At 31.6% G+C, this 22,112-nt stretch overlaps 1 protein-coding gene across 1 annotated transcript in view; it reads left to right on the forward strand.

The window, feature by feature from the left end:
- LOC110824700 (putative CoA ligase CCL8) overlaps positions 1-21,390 on the forward strand; it is a 46,000-nt gene extending 24,610 nt beyond the window's left edge. The window contains 9 exon segments of the mRNA XM_088218119.1: positions 2,686-2,784; positions 2,953-3,045; positions 3,174-3,272; positions 3,544-3,730; positions 18,668-18,676; positions 19,738-19,802; positions 20,002-20,181; positions 20,876-20,929; positions 21,062-21,390. Coding sequence (XP_088074245.1) covers positions 2,686-2,784; positions 2,953-3,045; positions 3,174-3,272; positions 3,544-3,730; positions 18,668-18,676; positions 19,738-19,802; positions 20,002-20,181; positions 20,876-20,929; positions 21,062-21,103 — 828 coding nt within the window. The 3' untranslated portion in view covers positions 21,104-21,390.
- Positions 21,391-22,112: the final 722 nt, after the last annotated feature.

Raw genomic sequence — 22,112 nt, forward strand, 5'->3', positions numbered from 1 at the left:
AGTTCACTATGATTGTACTTTATAAAGAGATATCCTTAAATATACCAATCTTTTTAGGAATTGGATTTTATGGGATAAGATTCCTGCACTTCACCTCAAGTTGATTTGAAAAGATTGAGCAAACCAATCTTAGAATTCAATTCTTCAAAAATCTTTCTAGGTAATGCCTAGATGAAAATATTAACGATTTGATGACAAGATTGAATATGTCATAAGGATAGTGCTCTTGGCTCTATTTTCTCTTTAACAAAATATCTATCAATCTTCATATGCTTAATTCAATTGATGAGCTGGGTTCTTTCTATGTTTATTGTGAATTAATTGTAACATAACACTTTTATAGACTTTGAAGAGAGAATTCTCAATTCACCCAGTATCTTTTATAACACATTACTTTACAGATACCATGTGCTAAAGCTCTAAAATTAGTCTCATCATAACTCTTTGATACTACTGACTGTTTTTTACTTCTCCAAGTAATTAGATTTTTCAAGACACATGTATAGTCTCCAGAGGTGGATTTTTTATCATATATTTTTTAATTTATTGACTTCTGTTTTTCTTGAAAAATATTTCTTGTGTAGTTGTCTTTTTTAGGTAATTGAGAAAATATTGGTTCCATAAATTCTTCAGTTGGGTTATTGACGACAAATATTTGGTCTAATATGTGAGAGATAAATCAATTTATCCACTAGATGTTGATGCCTTTTTTTGTCAACTAAAACACTATCAATTTTACTTTACAGTTTAATATTGGGATCTATGGGTGTGTTTGTAGGCTTGTATCCAAGCATTTCAGTCTCTTTTAGAATATCCAATACATATTCTCGTTAAGAAACTGAGATTTCTTTCCTTGACTTAGCAATTTCCATTGTAAAGAAATATGTGAAATTTCTTAGGTTCTTAATAAAAAATTCTTTAGGTAAGATCTTTTTAGTGTAAATGTTTCCTTTGTGTTATCTCTTATAATTATTATTTCATCTACATATACAATGAGAATTGTCATTTTTCCTAAAAGATCATGCTTGACAAATATAGTATGATATGTTTGGTATTGATTATATCCAAATCTCTTGATTAGTGAATTTATTGAACCATACTCTTGGAGATTGTTTGGGTTCATATAGGAACTTTTTGAGTCCGCAAACTTTTCTGGTAGTCACTTGACTTTCATAATCTGGTAGTATCTCTTGCTAGAGTTCTTTCTCTTGTTCTTTTTAAGAAAAATACTTTTCACATTTAGTTAGAATAGTGACCAATCCACATTGGCAGTTAGGAACATTAGTATCCGAATATGTTAAGCTTTGTTAGTGGTGAAAATATCTCCTAATAACCAATTCAATAAAATTGAGTAAAACATTCGGCTATTAATTGATCTTTAAACCTATTGATATTGTCATTAGCATTATGCTTGATTGTGAACACCTATTTATAGCTGATTGGGTGTTTTTCAGGTGGTAATTATGTTATTTACCAAGTTTCATTCTTTTTTAAGGATTAAATTTCCTCCATGATTGCAATTTTTCATTTGTTAACTTTTAATACTTCATATATTATCATTGGTATCTATATTTTATCAATATTGCTAAAAAATACTTAGTGAGTTAATGATAGTCCTTTGTATGAAACAAAATTGTGAATTGGACAATCAGTGCATTTCTTTTTTGTTCTCTTAAAGTAATAAGTCTATCATCTTACACATTATCAAGGGAGATATTTGAACATGTATTACCTGAAGTATTAAGTGATGTCGGGTGTAGATTTGGATTGGATTCATGACTCTAATCAAGTGGTTTTTGTTCCTTGTGGTGTAAACTCGAAGTTCAGGTTTTTCAGTATGATGAGTAAGTTTAGGTCCAAGTGTCCCATCTCGATATATGTATTTTGAAAACTAAAAAAATTTAGTTAGAGGAGGATTAGAATATTCAGTGCTAGAATCCCATTATTGGAGTTCTTGTTTATTTTTCGCCCCCTAAATACCAATTTTATAATGTGGTTGGTTTTCATAAAATGTAACATTCATAGAGTTGTAGAACTTCTGCGTGACTAGTGAATAACACTTATACCCTTTTGGTTTGATGAATACCCAATAAAAATGCATTTTATTGATTTTAGGTCTAGTTTGCTTCTATGATGGTTGTGTGCGTGAATAAAAGCTGAACAATCAAAGATTTTGAGAGGTAAAATATATAGAACTCAAGTGGTAGGAAAATATTGGAGTGCAACTTAATAGGGTGTTTGAAATTCGAGGACCGAGATTGCATTCTGTTGACAAGGTAGGTTGCAGTTAGAATTTATTTAGAGTTAGATTTTCATCCATAATTGAACTAATAATGAATTTTATGAAAGAGTTTATTTGTTCCAAACACAATCATCATATTTTACACCTTTAAAATTTTTCTTTTCATCTTATTTTCACAAATAATATAGGAAGATGTTTTTTCATCTTACCTCTGATTTTTTAATTTTTTTCTTAGGGGCCATCAATTCTGGTGGCTTGTAGAGTCCTTATGTAATCTTTAGATATATAAGGATAAATCATATTTTAATTTTGAATTCTCTTGAACTTTAGTTTTTCCTTGTTATTTGGGTTTATTTAATCCAAATTACAATAATGTTATGCCCTTGTAAGACAATTTTCACCATAGATGTTCACAGCTGGCCTAATGCTTCCGTAATATGTAGGTTCCTCCTATGTATACCCGACTTTTAGAAGGTTATGAATCAATGGATATGGAGCTGCAGTTTGCTTCTGCCTTTGCTGTAAAACAGTTGCACCTTATGGTCAGTGTATTATAGGACCTCAAGTGCACGCCTTTTTCCACCAAACTGGGAATCTTAATTATGTGTAGAACTGTGTTGTTTGTCCTGTAAATGTTGTTCTTAATTTCCTTATTTCAATGTCAAATCTAATTCCTAAAAGAAAGGGAAAGACTTTATCTTTTTTCCTAGATGTGTGGCTCATTTGCAGTTCCTTAGCCTGTTATGCAATAGTGGGAAACTATCACAGGACATAGGCTTTTGGAATGGTATGGCATGACAGAGGTATGAGCTCTTGATTTTAAGTTCCTTCCTAAGCTTTCTATTTGCTCAACAAAGAAGTGCATTCAGATTTTGCTGTTATCTACTTTTTAAAATTTCGTATAGTAATGGTATTAAATTCATGTCCTTAGTTCATCAATGCAATATCAAATCGCATAAGAGGTGCACGAAAGGCAGACATTGTTGGCAAACCATTCCCCGGAGTGGACATTAGTAACATATGCCAAATTGTAGATCCAACATTAACTAGCATTAAATGTAATGTTATGAAGGTCATAAGAAAGTCTATGCCTATGCAGACTGATAATAGTTCATCTTCATCTTTCCTTGTTAAAACATACTATTTATGATAATCTATGGAAAGTTTTTTGTTTAGATTTATTATATTATTGATCTTACCAGCTTTATAATATTCTAACTTTTTTTAACGTCCTAATGATCCCCATTCTTTGCAGAATTTTCTTTTGATAACGCTTCTACATTTCCCTTTTGTAGGTCAAGATTGTAGAAGATGAGAGAGAAGCTGATAAAAGTGGGGTGGGTGAGCTCTATGTTAGAAGCCCATCACTATTTAGGGAATACTAGAGACTTCCTGAAGTAACTAAGGAATCATTTACTCGTGATGGGTTCTTCAAGACTGGAGATGCTGGTCGAGTGGATGAAGATGGATACTACATCATTTTGGGATGTAAGGAGATCTAAGTCTCAATATGCATAGTATTGTCATGATTTATCATTTCTTTATAACAGGGCAACCGTATCATATATAATTTGTGTAGTATGATTGTAAGCTTAGAATTTTGGTGATGGAGGACAAATTAGGATTAATTTGCTTCTTTAGAGATTTGAGGATGAAAATGTAGATATTATTCCTACTATCTATTCTAGATATCACATCTAAAATGTGTTAAGGATCACACTTCATGGTTTAATAGCATTACAGAAGTGAAAAATTGAGAAATTGAAAAGTATTTTATTAAATAGCATAAGTATGTCTGAAAAGTGAGATTAGGGAGATTTTCATAATATTTCTTAAGTAGTACTTCTTCAATAAGATTACATTAAGAAATACTAATATTAATAAGATTAAAAAATAATATTACTATAACAAATAGGAAAACTAATTACTAAAAAGATTAAAAATTTAAAGTTACGAAATTATAATTATAAGCTCCTAAATAATGCAATAGTTTTATATTTAAGATGACATAATTTTTAATCTACTTAGCAATCTAGATTTGACCTATTCCGCATCATTTTCTCTTCATTGAAAAAAGCTCAGTCTTAAGTTTTAAACTAATGAATGATGTAAAACTCAGATATTTGAATTATCCTATAAATTTAGCATAGTTTTGCTATTTCATTCTTTTTAATATGAAAAATAATTGAAATACAATTGTTTAGGAGTATATAATTTTGTTGGTAGAATGAAATGAACATATTGACCAAGTGATATTTTAAGTTTCTCCTTGCATAGAGCTTCCATAGAGATGTCTTTTAGGAAAGATCTTTGATAGGAACATATGATGTTCTTTTTCCTTCTCCACTTTATGGTCTGCAAGTATACACCTTACTACAGACAGAGAACAAAAGAGCGTATTTACTTGTTCACTAACAACTAAATCATCATCCTCGTAGGATTCATAACTATCATTTCTTTCCTGTCTCTATCTCTTCTATTGCATTCCAAAATGCAAGTTATTCTTCTGGTATTCTTAGCCTATATGTCCACTTGTATGTTGACCATGACTTCTATGTTTAATGTTTTCATGAAAAGAATTTAATGTCGTTAAGGTGTTTGGCTACAAAATCTGATGTTCATGAGGTTTGATTATAGATTTTTATGTAGATTAGGAACTATATTTCTTTCAAATTTAAATGTTCATTTATATTTTATATTTTTACTAACTTTTTATATTTCTTATAATTGTGCAAGTTGGAATTTATTATTAGTTACATTGTGTTTGCTTCAATTACATTTAATTTTTGTTAGTTTTATGCATAATAAGAATAAAATGTGAATGCATATAGGAAAAAGAAAATGTTTTCTTCTTTATTTTCTATTATTATTAGTTGGTACAAAATGTTCAATTTATAGAGTTTTACATTCCTATTTCTCTTCTTAATTTTAGGAGTAAATGACTACACAATCAATAGCAATAACTCCTTAAAAATTACAACAATAAATATTAGGAATATGCAGTAATAACTCCTAAAAATATGCAGTAATAAATTTAGAAATATACAGTCAACTTCTGATTCTTTCCATATATTTCTACATCCCCCTCTTAAGTTGGTGCATAGATATTGATTATGTCCAACTTGTCAATGAAAGATTCAAACTTTGATATGAAATGCCTCTTGGTAAAAACATCAGCTGTTTGTTGCTCAGAAGTCACAAATGGCATACAAATAACTCCATTCTCCACATTTTCTTTAATAAAATGTCTATCAATTTCAAGGTATTTCATACGATCATGTTGAACTGGGTTGTGCACAATGCATATAACTGATTTGTTATCACAAAATAGTCTCATAGGTGCTTATGCATCTAATCTTAGTTCTTCAAGTACTTTTTTAATCCATAATACCTTACAAACTCCATTTGCGATAGCTCTATACTCAGCTTCTATAATACTTTTAGCAACCACACTTTGCTTCTTACTTTGTCAGGTAACTAGATTTTTTGATAAGAACGTACAATACCCAGAGGTTGATCGTCTAGCTGAAACTGAGCCTGCACAGTCTGCATATGTGAAGACTTTTATACTCCTTTAATTACTTTTCTTGAACAAAAACTCCCTTCTTGGTGTACTTTTTAAATACTTGAGAATCTTGTATATAGCTTCCAGATTTTCCTCATAAGGTGAGTGCATATACTGACTCATGACACTAACTGCAAAGACGATATCAGGTCTTATATGAGACAAATAAATGAGTTTTCCTACAAGACGTTAATATTTATCTTTATCAATTGAAACTCCTTTAGGAGCATCTCTCAACTTTCGATTAGGATCCATGAGTGTATCACTTGGTTTGCAACTGCTCATGCCCATCACCTCTAATAAGTCAAGAACATACTTTCTTTATGACACAGAAATTCTCATCTTTGACCTTAGGAAGTAATATAAAGGCCCTAAATCCTTAATTTCAAATTTTGAGACAAGATGTTTTGTCAACCTACAGATCTCATCATTATCATTCCTAGTAAATATTATATCATCCACGTATACAATCAAGACAACCATCCTTACATCACCAGTGTGTTTAATAAATATTGTATGGTCATATTGTCCTTAACTATACCCTTCTTTTTTAACAAATTTGGTAAATCTCTCAAACCAAGCTCGAATAGACTGCTTTAGTGCATATAATGAGTTTTTCAGTTTACAGACTTTCCCTTTAAACTTCTCTTTAAAGGCAGACAATGCATCCATATAAACTTCCTGTTCTACCTCTCCATGGAGGAATGTATTTTTAATATCCAATTGAAACAATGACCACTCTAAATTTACAAGTACAGAGAATAACACTCGAATTGTATTCAATTTCATAACAAGAGAAAACGTCTCCTGATAGTCAACTCCATATGTTTGCATAAATCTTTTTACTACCAACCTTACTTTATAATGTTCCAAGGATCCATCTGAGTTGAACTTTACAGTAAAAATCCACTTGCACCCAACAATCAATTTTCCTTTAGAAAAACCAGTCATCTCCTACATACCATTCTTCTCTAGAGCCTCCATTTCTTCAAGGACAGTTTTCTTCAATTCAGGAAACTTTAGTGCTTCCTGTATAAATTTAGATATATCCACACTTGACAATTGTGAGACAAAAGTATAGTAAGAAGATGATATATTCTTATAAGATAAAAAATTTGATAAAGGGTGTGAGTACATGATTGGGTTCCTTTCTTAAGAGTAATAGGGAGATCTAGAGGGTCAAAATGCACTTGTTGAATGGAAAAAACTCAAATTCTACAGATTTAGAGATTGTACCTGATTATTCAAATCTTGATTCTTGGCTTTGAGGAGAAGTAGCTACATCTTTCTTACCTTGAATCGGGTTTCTCTTAGTGTAAGATTTTTCGAATAACCTCTCATCATTGAAGCATGCATAATCTATTTTCATAGTCTTTTTTTTGTGTTCAGGTACTAATGTTGACCTCTTGTTTTCCTTATCTAGAATACCAAGATTAAAGATTGCAATTTCATTATTTGTGGAACTATCAGAAGTTTTTTCAATATTTTTTTTTCAAATATCGAGTCTTTATTTCCTTCTTCCCTTTGAAGAGGAGGACTAAAAAAGTTTTGGGATTTAGTAACATCTATTGTGATAAAATATTTTTTTCTTGTAGGACCAAAACATTTATACTCTTTTTGTGTGGGAGAATATCCTACAAAAATATATTTTATTACTTATGGATCTAACTTTTCTCTATTATGATTATGTAAATGAACGAATGCAACACATCCAAAGACCCTTAACGATAAATCTGAGGTTAGTCAAGACATTGGAAATGATTTTTTGAAAACTGTTAGAGGTGTCTAAAACTTCAAAACTCTAGATGGCATCCTGTTGATCAGATATGTAGCAGTAAGAATTACTTCCCCCCCATAAGTATTTTAGTACATTAGTGGTAAACATGAAAGACCTGCCTACTTCTAGAAGGTGCTTATTTTTTCTTTCTTCTATCATATTTTGTTGAAGAGTGTCATTGCAAGAGCTGTGATGGATAGTTCTTTTTTCTAGTAAAAATGACCCTAATATTTTATTAAAATATTCATTTCCATTTTCATTCCGAAACACTTGAATTTTTATTTACAATTAAGTGGGTATCAACCATATTATAAAAATTTTTGAAAATATGTTTTGCTTCAAATTTTTCTTTAACTAGATAGACCCAATTTAGATGATCAATAAATGTTATAAATCATTTTTATAAATGTTATAAAGGTCCCCACACATAATTAGGAATAAGAGAAAAAGGCATAGAAGGTTTATATGGTTGAAGAGGAAAGGAGGTACGATGGTGTTTAGCTAATTGACAAATGTCATATTGAAATGATGATAAATCTTTATTATGGAACAAGTTTGGGAACAAATATTTTAAATATTGAAAACTATGGTGATTTAACTTATGATGTCATACCATTATTTCATCAATAGTAGAATTAAAGTATGCTTCAAGACTTGAGGATTTTTGTTACTAACACAAAGAGTTTCCATCATCAAAGTAATAAAGATCTCCATGTTCCCTAGTAGTGTCAATCATCATCCTTGTATCCAGATCCTGAAATTCATAACAGTTTGAAAAAAATTTAGCACAACACTTTAAGTCCCTAGTTATTTTAGTAACAGATAAAAGATTTCAAAAAAAATTGAAACGTGAAGGACATCATGAGGAACAAGAGTATTAGAGATGATAATTGATCCTTTCCCAGCAATTGTTGAGAGTGAGTCATCAGCGATCTTAATTTTTTGATTGCCTTCACATGAACCATAAGAAGAAAATAATTTAGAATAACTTGTCATATGATATGTGGCACTTGAAGCTATTATCCATGGACAAATTGAAATAGTTGACACATTAAAGATAACAGATTGAAGATAATTACCTTTCTGGGCTAAGGAACAAGATTAGAGAATTGTGTGGACTGAAAAAATCTACATAGTTATTCTAACTATTCCTTACTGAATGAAGGTGTTGCACCAGCAGTTTCTGTGTTTCCATTCTACTCACTAGTGGAGTGGAAGGCCTTTTTGGAACTGGTGTTGTCTATCCTCATTGTTTCAGGCAGGGCAGATTGCGCCATCATAAAGAAAAATAATTGAACATAAAAGAGAAGGAAAAAAATGCATTTAGGCCAGGCTAGCTAAGCAATGGTTTTGATACCATGAATGCAAATGGGAAAAAGAAGATTTTTTCTTCTTTCTTTTATGTTATTATAAGTTGGTACAAAAAGCTGAATTTATAGAGTTTTACATTCATATTTCTCTTCCTAATTTTAGGAATAAATGACTGCACAATCAATAACAATAAGTCCTTAAAAGTTACAGTAATAAATTATAAAGATATGCAGTAATAACTCCTATAAATATGCAGTAATAAATTTAGAAATATGTAGTCAACTTCAGATTCTTTCCATATATTTCTACAAAATATATTGTATTTAAGTTATTACTCACTCACTTTGAGATTTGATAATGGGAATTTAATTTATACATTTCAAGGAAAAGATTAAATTCCCGCCATAGCAGAAGTTAGAAGTAGGTTGTCAGTAACTCAAACACTACATTGCATGTTCTAATTAGGCATATTAACACTATGTTTGAATAGGGAGAACTAAGGGGATAGAGAAGGAAAGGAGCAGAAATGCCCGCCTCCTTTCCATTATTTTTTTTTAAAAAGTTGGAAAAACAAATCGAGGGATAGTGAGTATCCATCTTTCCTTTTAAAAGTCAATGTTTTAATTTGTCAAGTTGGAGGAAAAAACTTAAAAACTATTGATAGTCAACGTTTTTAATTTTTTAACTTGTTATTTTAGTAATGAAGGTTACTATTGAAAATTTTCTTATCATTAATCTTTTTCTTTTCTTTATAAACTCAAACCAGACAAATATTATGATAGTCATTTCTTTTTTTTTTAGTTTTAATTTTTGGTTTACCCAAACTAAGTAAATGTTTCCTTTCATTTTTGGTAAAATTACCTCTCTTTTTTTTCTTTTTTTTATCTTTACTTTCCTTTTGCAGTCATTTACTATTTTTTTAAAAATAAAAAAGTCATTTACTAATTCGTATCCAACATAGTGTAAGACTAGTATGAGAATTAGAATTAGTAATTGAATTAGACTTCAAACTCGAACTAAATGCAACCTAATAGTATTAGGATTATAAATCGTTTTTATGAGTTTTGTTTAGGTTTAGGTCTTATGAATTAGAGTAACATTAGTGTTTGAAGGGCAGGAACTCAATAACAGTGGCTGCTCAACTATGGTACTGATCATTCTCTAATACATGTCCTAGAGAAATATTTCTGATGCAGAATAAGAAGAGCTTAATTTAGAATAAATTTTCTATTAAAGAAACTTTTGTAATTATTATTTATATTTTAAAGTTATTTAAGGATTAATATCTTCTTGACTTCTTCTTTGTAATTTTTTTATTAGTTGAGGTATTATAATATTTTAGCTTCCTCTTTTATAATTTTCCTTATTAGATTGCTTATATAAAAGGTAGTAGCAATCGACAAAAAGAAGAGAGATGATGATTAATTTAGAATTTCTTTGTTAGAGTTTTATTCCCTGTTATCTTTTTCTATGTTCTTTCTTCTGATTATTGTTCAGTCTAACATGTTTTGTTTAATCTATTTCTCTCTATATTTCTTCACCTAAATCTCTAATTTCTTCTGTACTATCTTTATTTTTCTGTTTCTCACCTAAATTTTCTTTATTTCTAAATTGTATGTTGAACAAGTAAGTTTAATCGCTACTTCTCCTGCATCAGTTAATATTAGAGCATAACTTCTATGGCTACCTTCTGCAATTTTTACATTGTAAAAAAAAAAAGCTCCATTTTCCCACCACATAGGTAGGTTAGCTTTATATATTACAATCACTTTTAGAGTAGATCATCTTTAGCTCGAGATGGTATCCAATGAATTTTTTAATACAATTCATCAGTATAATTTACTTGATTACATATTATGTGTTATATCGAAGTTTTTATCCCTTGGATGCAGAGAGAGTACTAAGTGTAAAGAGTTAAGTATGAATTTTATTGAATATCAAGGCCTTATATATACAAGTGTTGATTTTAGAGAAAAACTATTAAACTTCCTTATATATACAAGTGTTGATTTTGGAGAAAAACTATTAAACTTTATTTTCTCATTTCCTTTATATTGTTACACCTAGAGTATTTATAGAATTTTTAACCAACTGATAAGGAAATTCTTATTCTAATAGAATTCTAATCATATGAAATTACTATTCTAATATAATTTTGATTATATCTTTTTAATTAATTAAATAATAAAATATCACAGACAACATCCTCCCTCAAGTTGGTATAAAGATGTCACATATGCCCAACTTGCAGACCAAACTCTAAAAAGATTTGTTGTTTTTGTCATGGTTTAAAGTAAGAGAGAAATGACAACACCTAATAGCTAATCTCACAGGGATAAAACAAACTTTCTTACCAGCACTTACGGAATTATAAATAGCAAGATTAAGCCAGAAAGGGAAATAAGCTACGAGCCCATAGATAGTGACCAAAAAGAGATCAGTCTAGCAAAAAAGCAGTGGGAAAGGCAGCAACGCTCGGAAAAAGGACCATAAAAGGTCGTTTACAAAACTTGAGGCAAATGCGCAAGAAGGAGCCTTAAAAAGGGAGTAAAGAAGTCTGGTCGGAATGGCTCGTGCACAGAGGAGCTGTATTGGTATCGGTATCATGAAACCAGAGGTGGAAGCACACAAAGGAGCCAGAAAAGGGACCAGAGAAGGCTGGTCGTAGCAGCTTACATGCGAAGAAGACTCGTTTGTGTGTAGTGCAGCTGGAGAGCCAGAGAAGAAGAAGATCCTTGGTGGCCATGCTGCGAGAAACCCAAATCTGAGCGTTTCTGACTCGATTTTTATTAGATTTATTTTAGGTCTGAACTTGCCGATAGTTTCTGTGGTGATTCACAGTGAAAACGCGACGAAACGTGACGGCCGGTGGCGGCGTGTACGGTAGAATGTGATGGCTGGCAACAGCGCATGTGGCTCATGCACTATGGAGACAGATACAACTCCTTGTAGTGCGGCAGTGAGATTAGATCTTGATAGGTGAGTACAAAATCAACTTATTTTATTATTTTAAAATTCTAAAATAATTTTATTTTAGTTCTGATACCATGTTGATTTTGGAGAAAAAATATTAAACTTTATTTTTTCATTTCCTTGATGTTGTTATACCTGAGATATTATATAATTCTTAACCTACTGATAAATAAATTCTTATTCTAGTAAAATTATAATTATATAAAATTACTATTGTAGTAGGATTCTGATTATATTATCTTAATTAATTAAATAATAATATATTCTAGTCAACAATAGGTTTTATAAACAATAAAAGGAAACACTATTAATTACATAAAATTTGTTTGTTACTAATGTCCCTCAACCCTACTTATTATATACATACATTTCCCAACATTCCCCTTCAAGATGGTGAAAAGATATTATCTATTCCCATTTTACCAATAATAGTTTGAATCTTAGGATTACTCAATATCTTGTCAATACAACCATAATTTACAAAGTAGTGGACATGTACAACATGCATATAAATCCGCCATCTAGCTTTTAATTGTTAAAGTATCAATAATCTTTAATATATTTTGTCCTGTTATATTGTACAGAATTGTGAGCAATATTAATTACTGGCTGGCTTACTATTATAGTCGTATACGTCCATTTCACTAAATTTTCAAGTCTTCTGAAATCATCTCAACAATAGAAGCTTACCCATCCTTTGGATCATTGCGTTAAATTTTTACTTGGCACTGAATTGGGATGCTACATTCTACTTCTTACTTTTTCAAAAAATTAGGTTTCTTATAAGAAAGGTGCAATATCTAAACGCCCACCTTCTATTGACTAATGACCTGCATAGTTAACATCAATATATGCTTCAATGAACAACCTCTTGTTTCTCTTGAGCATAATTTTCTTTCTTGGAGTATTCTTCAAGTAACAGAGTATCTTGTAGGTAGTTTTGTAAATGCGCTTCTTGAGGCTTGTGTATGAAGTGACTCACCACATATGCAATATTTAGCCTTGTTTGTGACAAATATATCAACTCCCCTACTAGTCTCTAATATTTTTCCTTCCCCATATCGGGGTCTTTCTTTGCTAGTCCTAGTTTATAATTGAAATCAGTTGGTGTATCTACTAGTTTGCATGCCAGCTTGTTGGTTTCCTTCAAGAGATCTAGGATCTATTTTTGCTGAGATAAAAATGTTCTGGATTTAGAGTAGACTACTATTATTCCGAGGAAATATTTTAATCTTTCAAACTCTTTAATCTTAAATTCCTTAGCTAGACATTACTTGAGGACCATCTTCTCACCTACATTATTACTTGTAACAATTATATCATATAAATACACTAATAGGTCTGTAACTCCTTTTGACTTTGAGTGTTTGATGAATAGAGTGTTATCTTCTTGGCTCTGTTTGTAGCCCATGGATAGCATCATTTTGGAAAATCTTTCAAACTATACCTGGGGAGATTGTTTAAGTACTTATAATGCCTATTTTAGTTTGCATACCTTATTCTCTTCTTCTTCTTGGCAAACCTGAGAAAAATCTGCATATGAATTGTCATTTCTAATTCCCATGCAAAAAGCCATTCTTCACATTAAACAACTATAATTGTAAGTTGATGTAGCATTTAGGAATAGTAGAATGCTTTATATTGTATTCATTTTTGTAATAGCTGCAAAGGTCTCTTGATAGTGAATCCTGTAGGTTTAGATATATCATTTGATTACTAATCTTACCTTGTATCTCTTAATAATTTCATTAGGCTTATATTTGATGTTGAACACTCATCTACAACTTACTAGTCGATCCACCACTTCCCAAGTCTGGTGTGTTTCAAATGCCTCTATTTTAACACTCGTAGCATTTTTTTATTCCTCACTAGTTAAAGTCTTAGATAATTTTTTGGGATGAATATTATATTCAAGCTTACATAAAACTTTTTACAAGTTGGAGAATAGTTGTTTTTTTTTAAAAAAAAGACATAAATTTGAAAATTAGATAGAGTGGATAATTAGTGAATTCTCTAGTTTTTTTTTCTAAGTGTAATAGGTAAATCAGCATCAGAAGGATAGTGATTCTCAAAATTTACCTCATTTCTAATGCTCGGCTAAGATTCTTGGACTTGCTCTAGACCAAAGTCGGATTTTTTCCTTCTTGAATCCACTTACATAAAACGTCGCTCCTATATAGGTATAGGGCTCAAGTTCATCTTATGAGGTTTGAGGTTTAGTTGCATTTTGTGAATTCTAATCTTCTGGTGATATAATAGGTTCAGATAGTATAGGCAAAGTGTTTACAGGTAGGGAGGAATGAAAAAAAAATGAGTTTCTTGAGTCTCCCTTATCTTCTATTGTAGTTTTCTCATGAAAGTAAGATTTATCAAAGAAAGATTTGGTCTCAATCAAGATCACATCGACAAATACTTAATTTCTTTATAGATTGGTGGTAACACTTGTATCCTGTTTGAATAGATGAATATCCAATAAAGACACACTTGATGATCTTGGGATCCAGTTTTCCTCTTTACTGCGGATGTATATGAATATAGGTAATACACCAAAAGATAGGAGGGATAATGTTACTGGTGACTTGTACCTCTGGAAAGAATGTAGTTTGAACCTCCATCGAACTTTGGAAGTCTAGTACTCTAGATGATAATGGATTGATAACATATGTGGCAGTTAACACCACTTTCCTTTAGTAGTGTTTAGGTACATGGTTTTAAAACAAGCAGGTACTTATGATATTCAACAAGTGTTTTTTTTTATTTTTTTCCAGCTCTATTTGTTGTGGAGTATAGACACAGAAAGACTCATGAACAATTTCTTCCTTTTAAAAGGAAGACGTTAAGGTTCGGATAAGGTAATTTTTAACATTATCTATTTTAAAACATTTAATTATTACCTCAAATTGTGTTTTAATCATGGTACGGAATTGGGGAACAATATGATTAAGTTCAGTTTTAAATTCCAATAGGAAAAACTAAGTAACCTGAGTACAATCATTAATGAAACAAGCAAATATATGCCTTGATATGTTAGGAACATTAAAAGGATCCCTTACATCACTATGAATCAATTGAAAAAGAAAATCACTTCTTTTATTACTAAAAGAAAAAGTTACATTCGGTGTTTTGCCAGTTCACATACATTATACAATTAGAAAATAAAGAGGGAAACATGACCTTGAGAATAGAGAAAGAGAGTCTAGTCTCTTATGCTACAACTATAGCTCACATAATGTATTGGTAGAGAGAACGGTACTGGGTATGTTAGGTATATCTAGGAAGAATAACATGTCCTAAGACTTAGCACGTCCAATCATCCTCCAAAAGTTTTGGTCCTTAAGTTCACAAAGAGAAGGAAAAAAATCATTATGCAATTAAGATCATAAGATAATTGGTTACTGATATAAAATGGGTGCTCAGTGTAGGTATGTGGAGAACATCCGTAAGAGTGAGGTAGGAATTAATGTTAATGGTTCCAATTCCTGCTATTATAGTTAGTGAACCATTAACACTAACAATTTTTGTATTGTTGGGATATGAAGCATCAGTGTTAAACAACTTAGAAGAGTTGGTCATGTAGTCGTTAGCTCTTGAGTCCATGATTCATGACAATGAAAATGATTTATTTCAGGTGTTAAAACCATGGAAAATAGAAACTGTGCTTGGATGTGTTAGGAGACCTATACCTTTAGTTTTTTCAAGTTGTTCGAGACGTGCCTGAAGGTGTTCAATATTTGTATTGAAATCATAGGTCTCCGTAGGCTTATCCTCCTTGGCTACATGTGCATGCCCCTGTTTCTTCGTGTATCTCCAATCCTTGTTGGAGGTGTAAAAGTTTCCAACACTTTTCTCTAATGGCACTCTTGGTTTCTTACAAAAGGTGTATCATAGATTTGCCCTGTTCTCCCTATTGGTAATTGAGGTCTCACAATGATTTGGTTCCTTCCCCAGTTAACGTGGTTTAGTAATTACCATTGCAGATTCCTCAAAGGTGCGGGATTCAAGCATAACCCCTCTTATATTTTCCTCTACCTAACTTAGAATATTACCTCGTTCAGGGATGATATTTCTTCCTTTTGAGATTCTGAACTCTCACCTGATTTTATTTTTCATTATGTCCTACCGTAAACTAGTATGTTTTATCTTTCTCAACCAGTCTCCTTAAGGCTGCTGCATCTTTGCTGCTTTCTATAGTAACATTAGGGTATTAGTCAAGTTCTTGCTATCAACCTTTTAGAAGGTTGGCATATTCTCTTACTGTCTTGTTACCCTATTTGGTTGTTCCGGTTTTGATGGTTAGGTTATATATCCGAGCTGCATCTTTTCTCTTGGAATAGGTTTCTCGAGTTGAATCCCAAATCTCCTTTGTTGTAGGCAAGCACATAACTGCTTCACTAATATATGGTGTCATAGAATTCTAGAATCATGTCATAATCATCGAATCTTCCTCATCCTAAGTATCAAAAGTGCGATCTCTCAGATTTGGTTCAATACCTAAGGTATAACTTAGCTTTCCTCTGCCTTTTCTGGCCATCCAGATCAGTTGTGAGCAACTCAGATAATCTTCGCCATTGAGGCGGTATTCGCCTGAATTAGTTAAAATTTCATTGTTGCTTTATACTGAGTTTCTCATTGAGAAGTCTACATTGATAGATTGAGGCATATCATCTGACATCTTTCTGCTTATGGTAATTTAGGCTAAATAAGATATAATAGGAATGATATTAGTAACTGGAATTTCCAAAGGTTGAGCACAAAGAGTTGTGCAGTTTGGTGGTTGATTAAGCAAGGCGATTCGGTTGTGTTGGGAGTAACCGCGGTGGATTAGGGGGCAGGAAGGAACAGATGTGCAAGAAGTGGGATATAACTATACTATGCAGGTCGCTAGGCGCACAGTTGAGGCTCACCTAGCTCAACAGAAGGTGTATAGATGTAAATTGCTCTGGCCGGCCATTTTGGTGGCTGCTTTCGGTGTAGGTGCACAGTTCTTGTGGCTCGCGGTTGAACAGCTGCTTTAGTTGCTTCTGGCTGTGCAGTTTGGGAGCTAGGGTCGCTATGAAGGTCAGCTTTTGGTGGTGGTGGCTGGTCTTTGGTGGTCTGACTATAAAGGCTGACCCCCTTTAGAGTTTTCTTATTTTCGAAATGAAAACCAACTAGAATTTGTTAAAAAAGTCTAGAAGTTTTTAACATAAAACTCTGATAATATGTCAATTTATTGAATAATAGAGTCCTACATATACAGCTTTTATGAATCATAACAGGAAGCACTATTATTTATATGAAAGGAGTATATGACTAGATACACTTTATCCTAGTTACTATACAAATACACTTACAAAAATTAAGATATATCCACAATTAATTCGTATACAATATCAATATATTGAAGATGTTGTCAAAATTATAAAATCTCTTTCAACAATCATTACAATAAGTATTGTTAGTTAAATATTAGTATGAAATAGACTTATACTTAAAACCAGGAAAGCAGGAGATCTTTTATACAATTAAAGCCTAAGTTTAAGAGTAAAACTAATATTTCTTATATGTTAGAAGATGAAAGCTTGAAGTTCATTCCCAACGAGCAGTAGCCGCATAAGAGTTATTGGCTTTTGTTAAAGTTGTTTCTATTTGTCATCAAGATGTTGAGCAACTTCTGCTTTTTAACAATCTTAATCTACCTCTTGTCGTGGAAGTGGTTCCAATTTATAGTGACTGCATTAAAGAGATTTTTTAAGATAATTTCATTTTGGCTCGTGGGTTTCATGATTCTAAGAAATCTATAGTTTGGTTAGTCTTCAATTTTTGTTTAAAAATTATTAAAAGTCTCAACCTTTTAAAATTCTGAAAAACTTATTCATGTTTTTCCTATCTTGATGTTCTAACACTTTAAAACTCAAGGTTGAGTTTTCACCAAATTGGGTAGAAAGATACAGAATAGCAAGAATCTTAGTTTGGAATAAATTTTCGATTAGAAAATCTTTTCCTGTTATTTTTATTATTTTAAATTCATAAGTTATTTAATTTATTTAAGATTGTTAAGGTATCGTTAAAATATTATAAAATATTATATATATATAATAATATATGTAAATATTCAGTATATGTAAAAGATATGTAAATATTGAGTATTTTTTCTTACAGGTATTATAATAAATTAATTTTTTTTGAGGTAAATTTTTAATATTATAAAAATTATAATTTTTTAAATTTCTTCTTTTACAATTTTCTTATAAGTGGAGATTATAATATTTTAATTTACTTTCAATCACAATTTAAAGCATTAAAGGAATTAGAATATTTTTACAATTCTTTTTTTGTATTTTTTCTTTTTAATTTTAACTAATACCTATATAAAGGTTAGTAGTCACCAACTTAAAGGAAAACAAGAATGATGAATTAAAAATTTATTTGTTAAGGTTTTATTGTCTGTTATCTTTCCCTAAGCTCCTTCTCAAATTATTGTTATGTTTAATCTATCTTATTCAATGTATTTCTCATGATATTTCTTTACAGTGATCTCTAATTTTCTTTGATCTATCCTTATTCTTCTGTTTGTCATCTAAATTTTCTCCACTTCTATATTATCTTAGACAAATTAATTTAACCACTACGTGTCATGCATCAGTTTCTCTACATTTTATTGGAATAAGGCTACATATTTTTGTAGGAAAGTACTCGACCTACCTGTCATATTTCTGACTTTCTCTCCTATTAATTTTCTATAATTACATAAAGATATTAATATACATAAATGCATTGACCTACCATACATATACATATTGTATATATTTGATGAAAGCTACTTCTGGTGAACATGATCCTGCCCGAACATGGGAACTAAGAAATCAGGAGGCTCATAAGAAAACAAAACAGCATCAAGTACATGCAAACTTCCCTTGCTAAAATATAAGTTATTTGATTGTAGTTTTTAAAAACCTAAAAATATAAAAAGGATAAAAATAGTTATATTAAAGATAAGACACCTTCTGAAACATGCTAAAGTCTGAAAATACATGTGAACTTGAATATTTCTTGAGAGTCACCCTCTACAACTATATGTTGAATCCCCCTCGTAAGCACCAACTCCAGTCCATAAACCAACGCCAATATTTCTGCAATTTCCACTGTGGTTATAGATGGGATTTTACATATGCTTGCAAATACTATGTAACTGTTCCAATCTCAGCAAACCATACCCAATCTCGTCCTTTCGTCGTGGCAAATTGATGCATCAGAATTGAGTTTAAATGTTTCTTGTGAAGATGGTAGCCATGATGTTTGTTCTGCTTTGTTATTGCGGTTTTATGTGTTACTCCTTGTTCCGAATCCCTTGACCCTGTATACTCTCCATTTCATAGAAGGATGCCTCTAGTTTCAAAACCAGAGTACGTGGGTCTACCAATTTTGATTTGTGGATCCATTGATTTCAGCTACACCAGGTGCTCTACAGTGTAAGCATAAACCAGGATCTCCTAGAGACCTGGGTAGAAGAGAGACCTTTATGCAACCAATCACATATTCTTGTTGGTAACCTTTTGTGATAATATGGTATCTGTGTGTATTGTTATATATCTGTCTCATAGTTCTAATAGTTTTAGGCATCTACCGCTGCTACCTAACGTGCTTGTTTTAGCCTCTTAAAATTCTCAAAAGAACCATGCTGTCTTGCTTTTAGAAATGAAGAGCCTATACGTATTTATATATTGTGCTGTACTTTTCAATTGGAATGCAGCTTGTATCTCTTTGATATGATATGATGTCATCACTCCAAAATGCTTTATTAACAATCCGTTCGATCCATCTGTTATTCTACTTTTTCTTGCTATAATTTTGAATATTCCATCTGTTATTTTGTTTATCAGTTGCAAGTGGACATTATGAAGGTTGGTGGATACAAATTAGATGCCTTAGAAATTGAATCTGCTCTTCTAGAGGTAATTTTCTGTCATTCTACTTTTGTGCTTTCCTCGTGTTAAAAGATTTTCTCTAGTGAAGTGAAAAGTGAGTGTGTGGAATGAGTATTTCTGTAAACAAGAAATGGTCTGTTGGAACTGAAACAACCCTGTGTGGAATGAGTATTTCTGTAAACAAGAATGGTGTGTTGCAACTGAAACAACCCTGTTAGTAGTACAGCATTCAGTTGTTGAAGAATGTTGTGTGTTGGGCTTACCAGACAACGATTATGGAGAAGCAGTGACTGCAATAATTGTACCAGATGCATCAGCAAAGAAAAAGCGAGAGGAAGAATTAAAGTCTGCTATAACCTTGGAAGAACTTTGCATTTGGTCTAAAGACAAACTTGCACCATACAAGGTATTCAATTCATTCTATCTTTTGGCTACGAAGATTTAGTTTTGAACTCCAATTGGGGGAGGTATCTTTTCTCTAAGTTATTGATCCTGTGCATGGTGAAAAGTGTTTTCTTTTGTTCATGTGCAGCAGCTCCTTGGTTCTCTTGTAAATGAAATTCTTCTATAGTGAATCTAGTTTGTTATCATTTAATGTTCTGCATGTCAAAAACTGACCTGTGTTTGGGATCATACTGGAACTCCAAAAGCACTTTAGTGCAGTTGCATTCTTACCAATAAGTTGCTTTGAAACTCTTCTTAGATTTGAAAACAACATTTCTTGGATACTTTAGATTTCTTCAAACAACTAAAGGCTTCATGTTTTACGAATGCAAACTCAATAAAAGAGTCATGATAAACGCAAAACAAATTCTCTTAGAAACTACTTATAAGTGGACAATCCACGTCAACTAAACCAAGTAACCTTTTCTATCCGCATCAGCTGTCATATCATTTGTATTATGACTTGCATTAAATTTTTTTATATTAGCACTTTGCTTTTATGAGATTGATGTTGTAAAATTCTCCAACCCTAACGCTAGCTGTTTTTCCTCTTTCTGCTTGTGTCTACTCGTTGTTGAAGTTCCTGTTAAACAGCATCATACATCTTGCATTTATTTTATCTATTTAAATCATTGAGTCTCTGCTTGTGCTTTCAGCTACCAACCCGTTTGTTGATTTGGGACTCATTGCCTTGCAATGGTAATGGAAAGGTGAATGACCATTTTTTTTCTTCAGAAGCAAGTTCTATTTATAAGGAGGCATTAGTTCATCATCTTTTATTTACTAGCTTAACTACAAAGAAGGGTTTAAATCTGTTCCCTTGTGAATTTATCCATTTCCAGGTGAACAAGAAGGAGGTGAAGAAGTCGTTGACTGCTCAATAATTGACTATTTATTAGATGGGATGCAAAACATTCAACTCTTGTGATCTTGAAGTTCAAAATGAAGGTAGGGAATCTTTGCTGCTTTCATTCTATATTTTCTTGCGCCAATTGTTGGAAACATCAATAGATAAAGAGAGTATTTTGGCAATCTAATCCTACATAATTTATGCCTCATTTGAACAAAAGTAGTCTGCCAATTCTTTGTGATTGGGGTCTGCTCAATTGTATGTGATTGACTTTGAACAGTGATGAGATTCACGAGGCAACTAAGAAACAAAAGTGAAATTTGCTTTAAATTATTGAAGTAGTTAATTACAGTTAAAACTTTAAAATCACTCCAATAGTGAGGAATTTCTCACACAAATCAATATTCGAGAGAGGAAGAGCGGGAGAGATGGAAACGTGATATCGGGTTAAAAGAAAAATGAACAACATGCTTCATTAACGAGATGGGTTGAGTATTTATATAGAAGGCCTAAAATTAGCTACACTAATGAATATTAATTAACCAGCTAATCTAAATTGATTTAACTAATTACAATAGCTTTGATAATTGTACACGCTGACTTTATAATTTGACTTTTTCAATTGCTGACTATATACATGCTGACTCATTTGACTCGTTCTACTTTCTATAAATGCAAAATTTGTGTTTTATTATCGTTTTCACCCCTAGCTCCTCTCAAGCTGGAGTATTCAAGTTTTGTATAACCAGCTTTCTTATCACATTTTGAAATGCTGAAATGGAAAGAGAATTTGTGAAACAATCACCTAATTGATGGATTAAAGGAACATATAATAAATCTATAAGGCCAAAACAATGCTATGTATTTATATGCTGCATGTGTTTGTATGTGTACTAAATTTAGTATTATTAAGAAAATTAGTTTTCTATTTATTCAATAATATATATTTATCTATAAGATACTACATAATCCTAACTCACCCTCATTTTTCATATAACGTACACTTTCCCATGGCATGAAATGAACTTGTATATACTCCCGAG

The sequence above is a fragment of the Carica papaya genome, chromosome 4 (assembly GCF_054855325.1).
Source record: "Carica papaya isolate Zhongbai chromosome 4, ASM5485532v1, whole genome shotgun sequence".
Lineage (NCBI taxonomy): Eukaryota > Viridiplantae > Streptophyta > Magnoliopsida > Brassicales > Caricaceae > Carica > Carica papaya.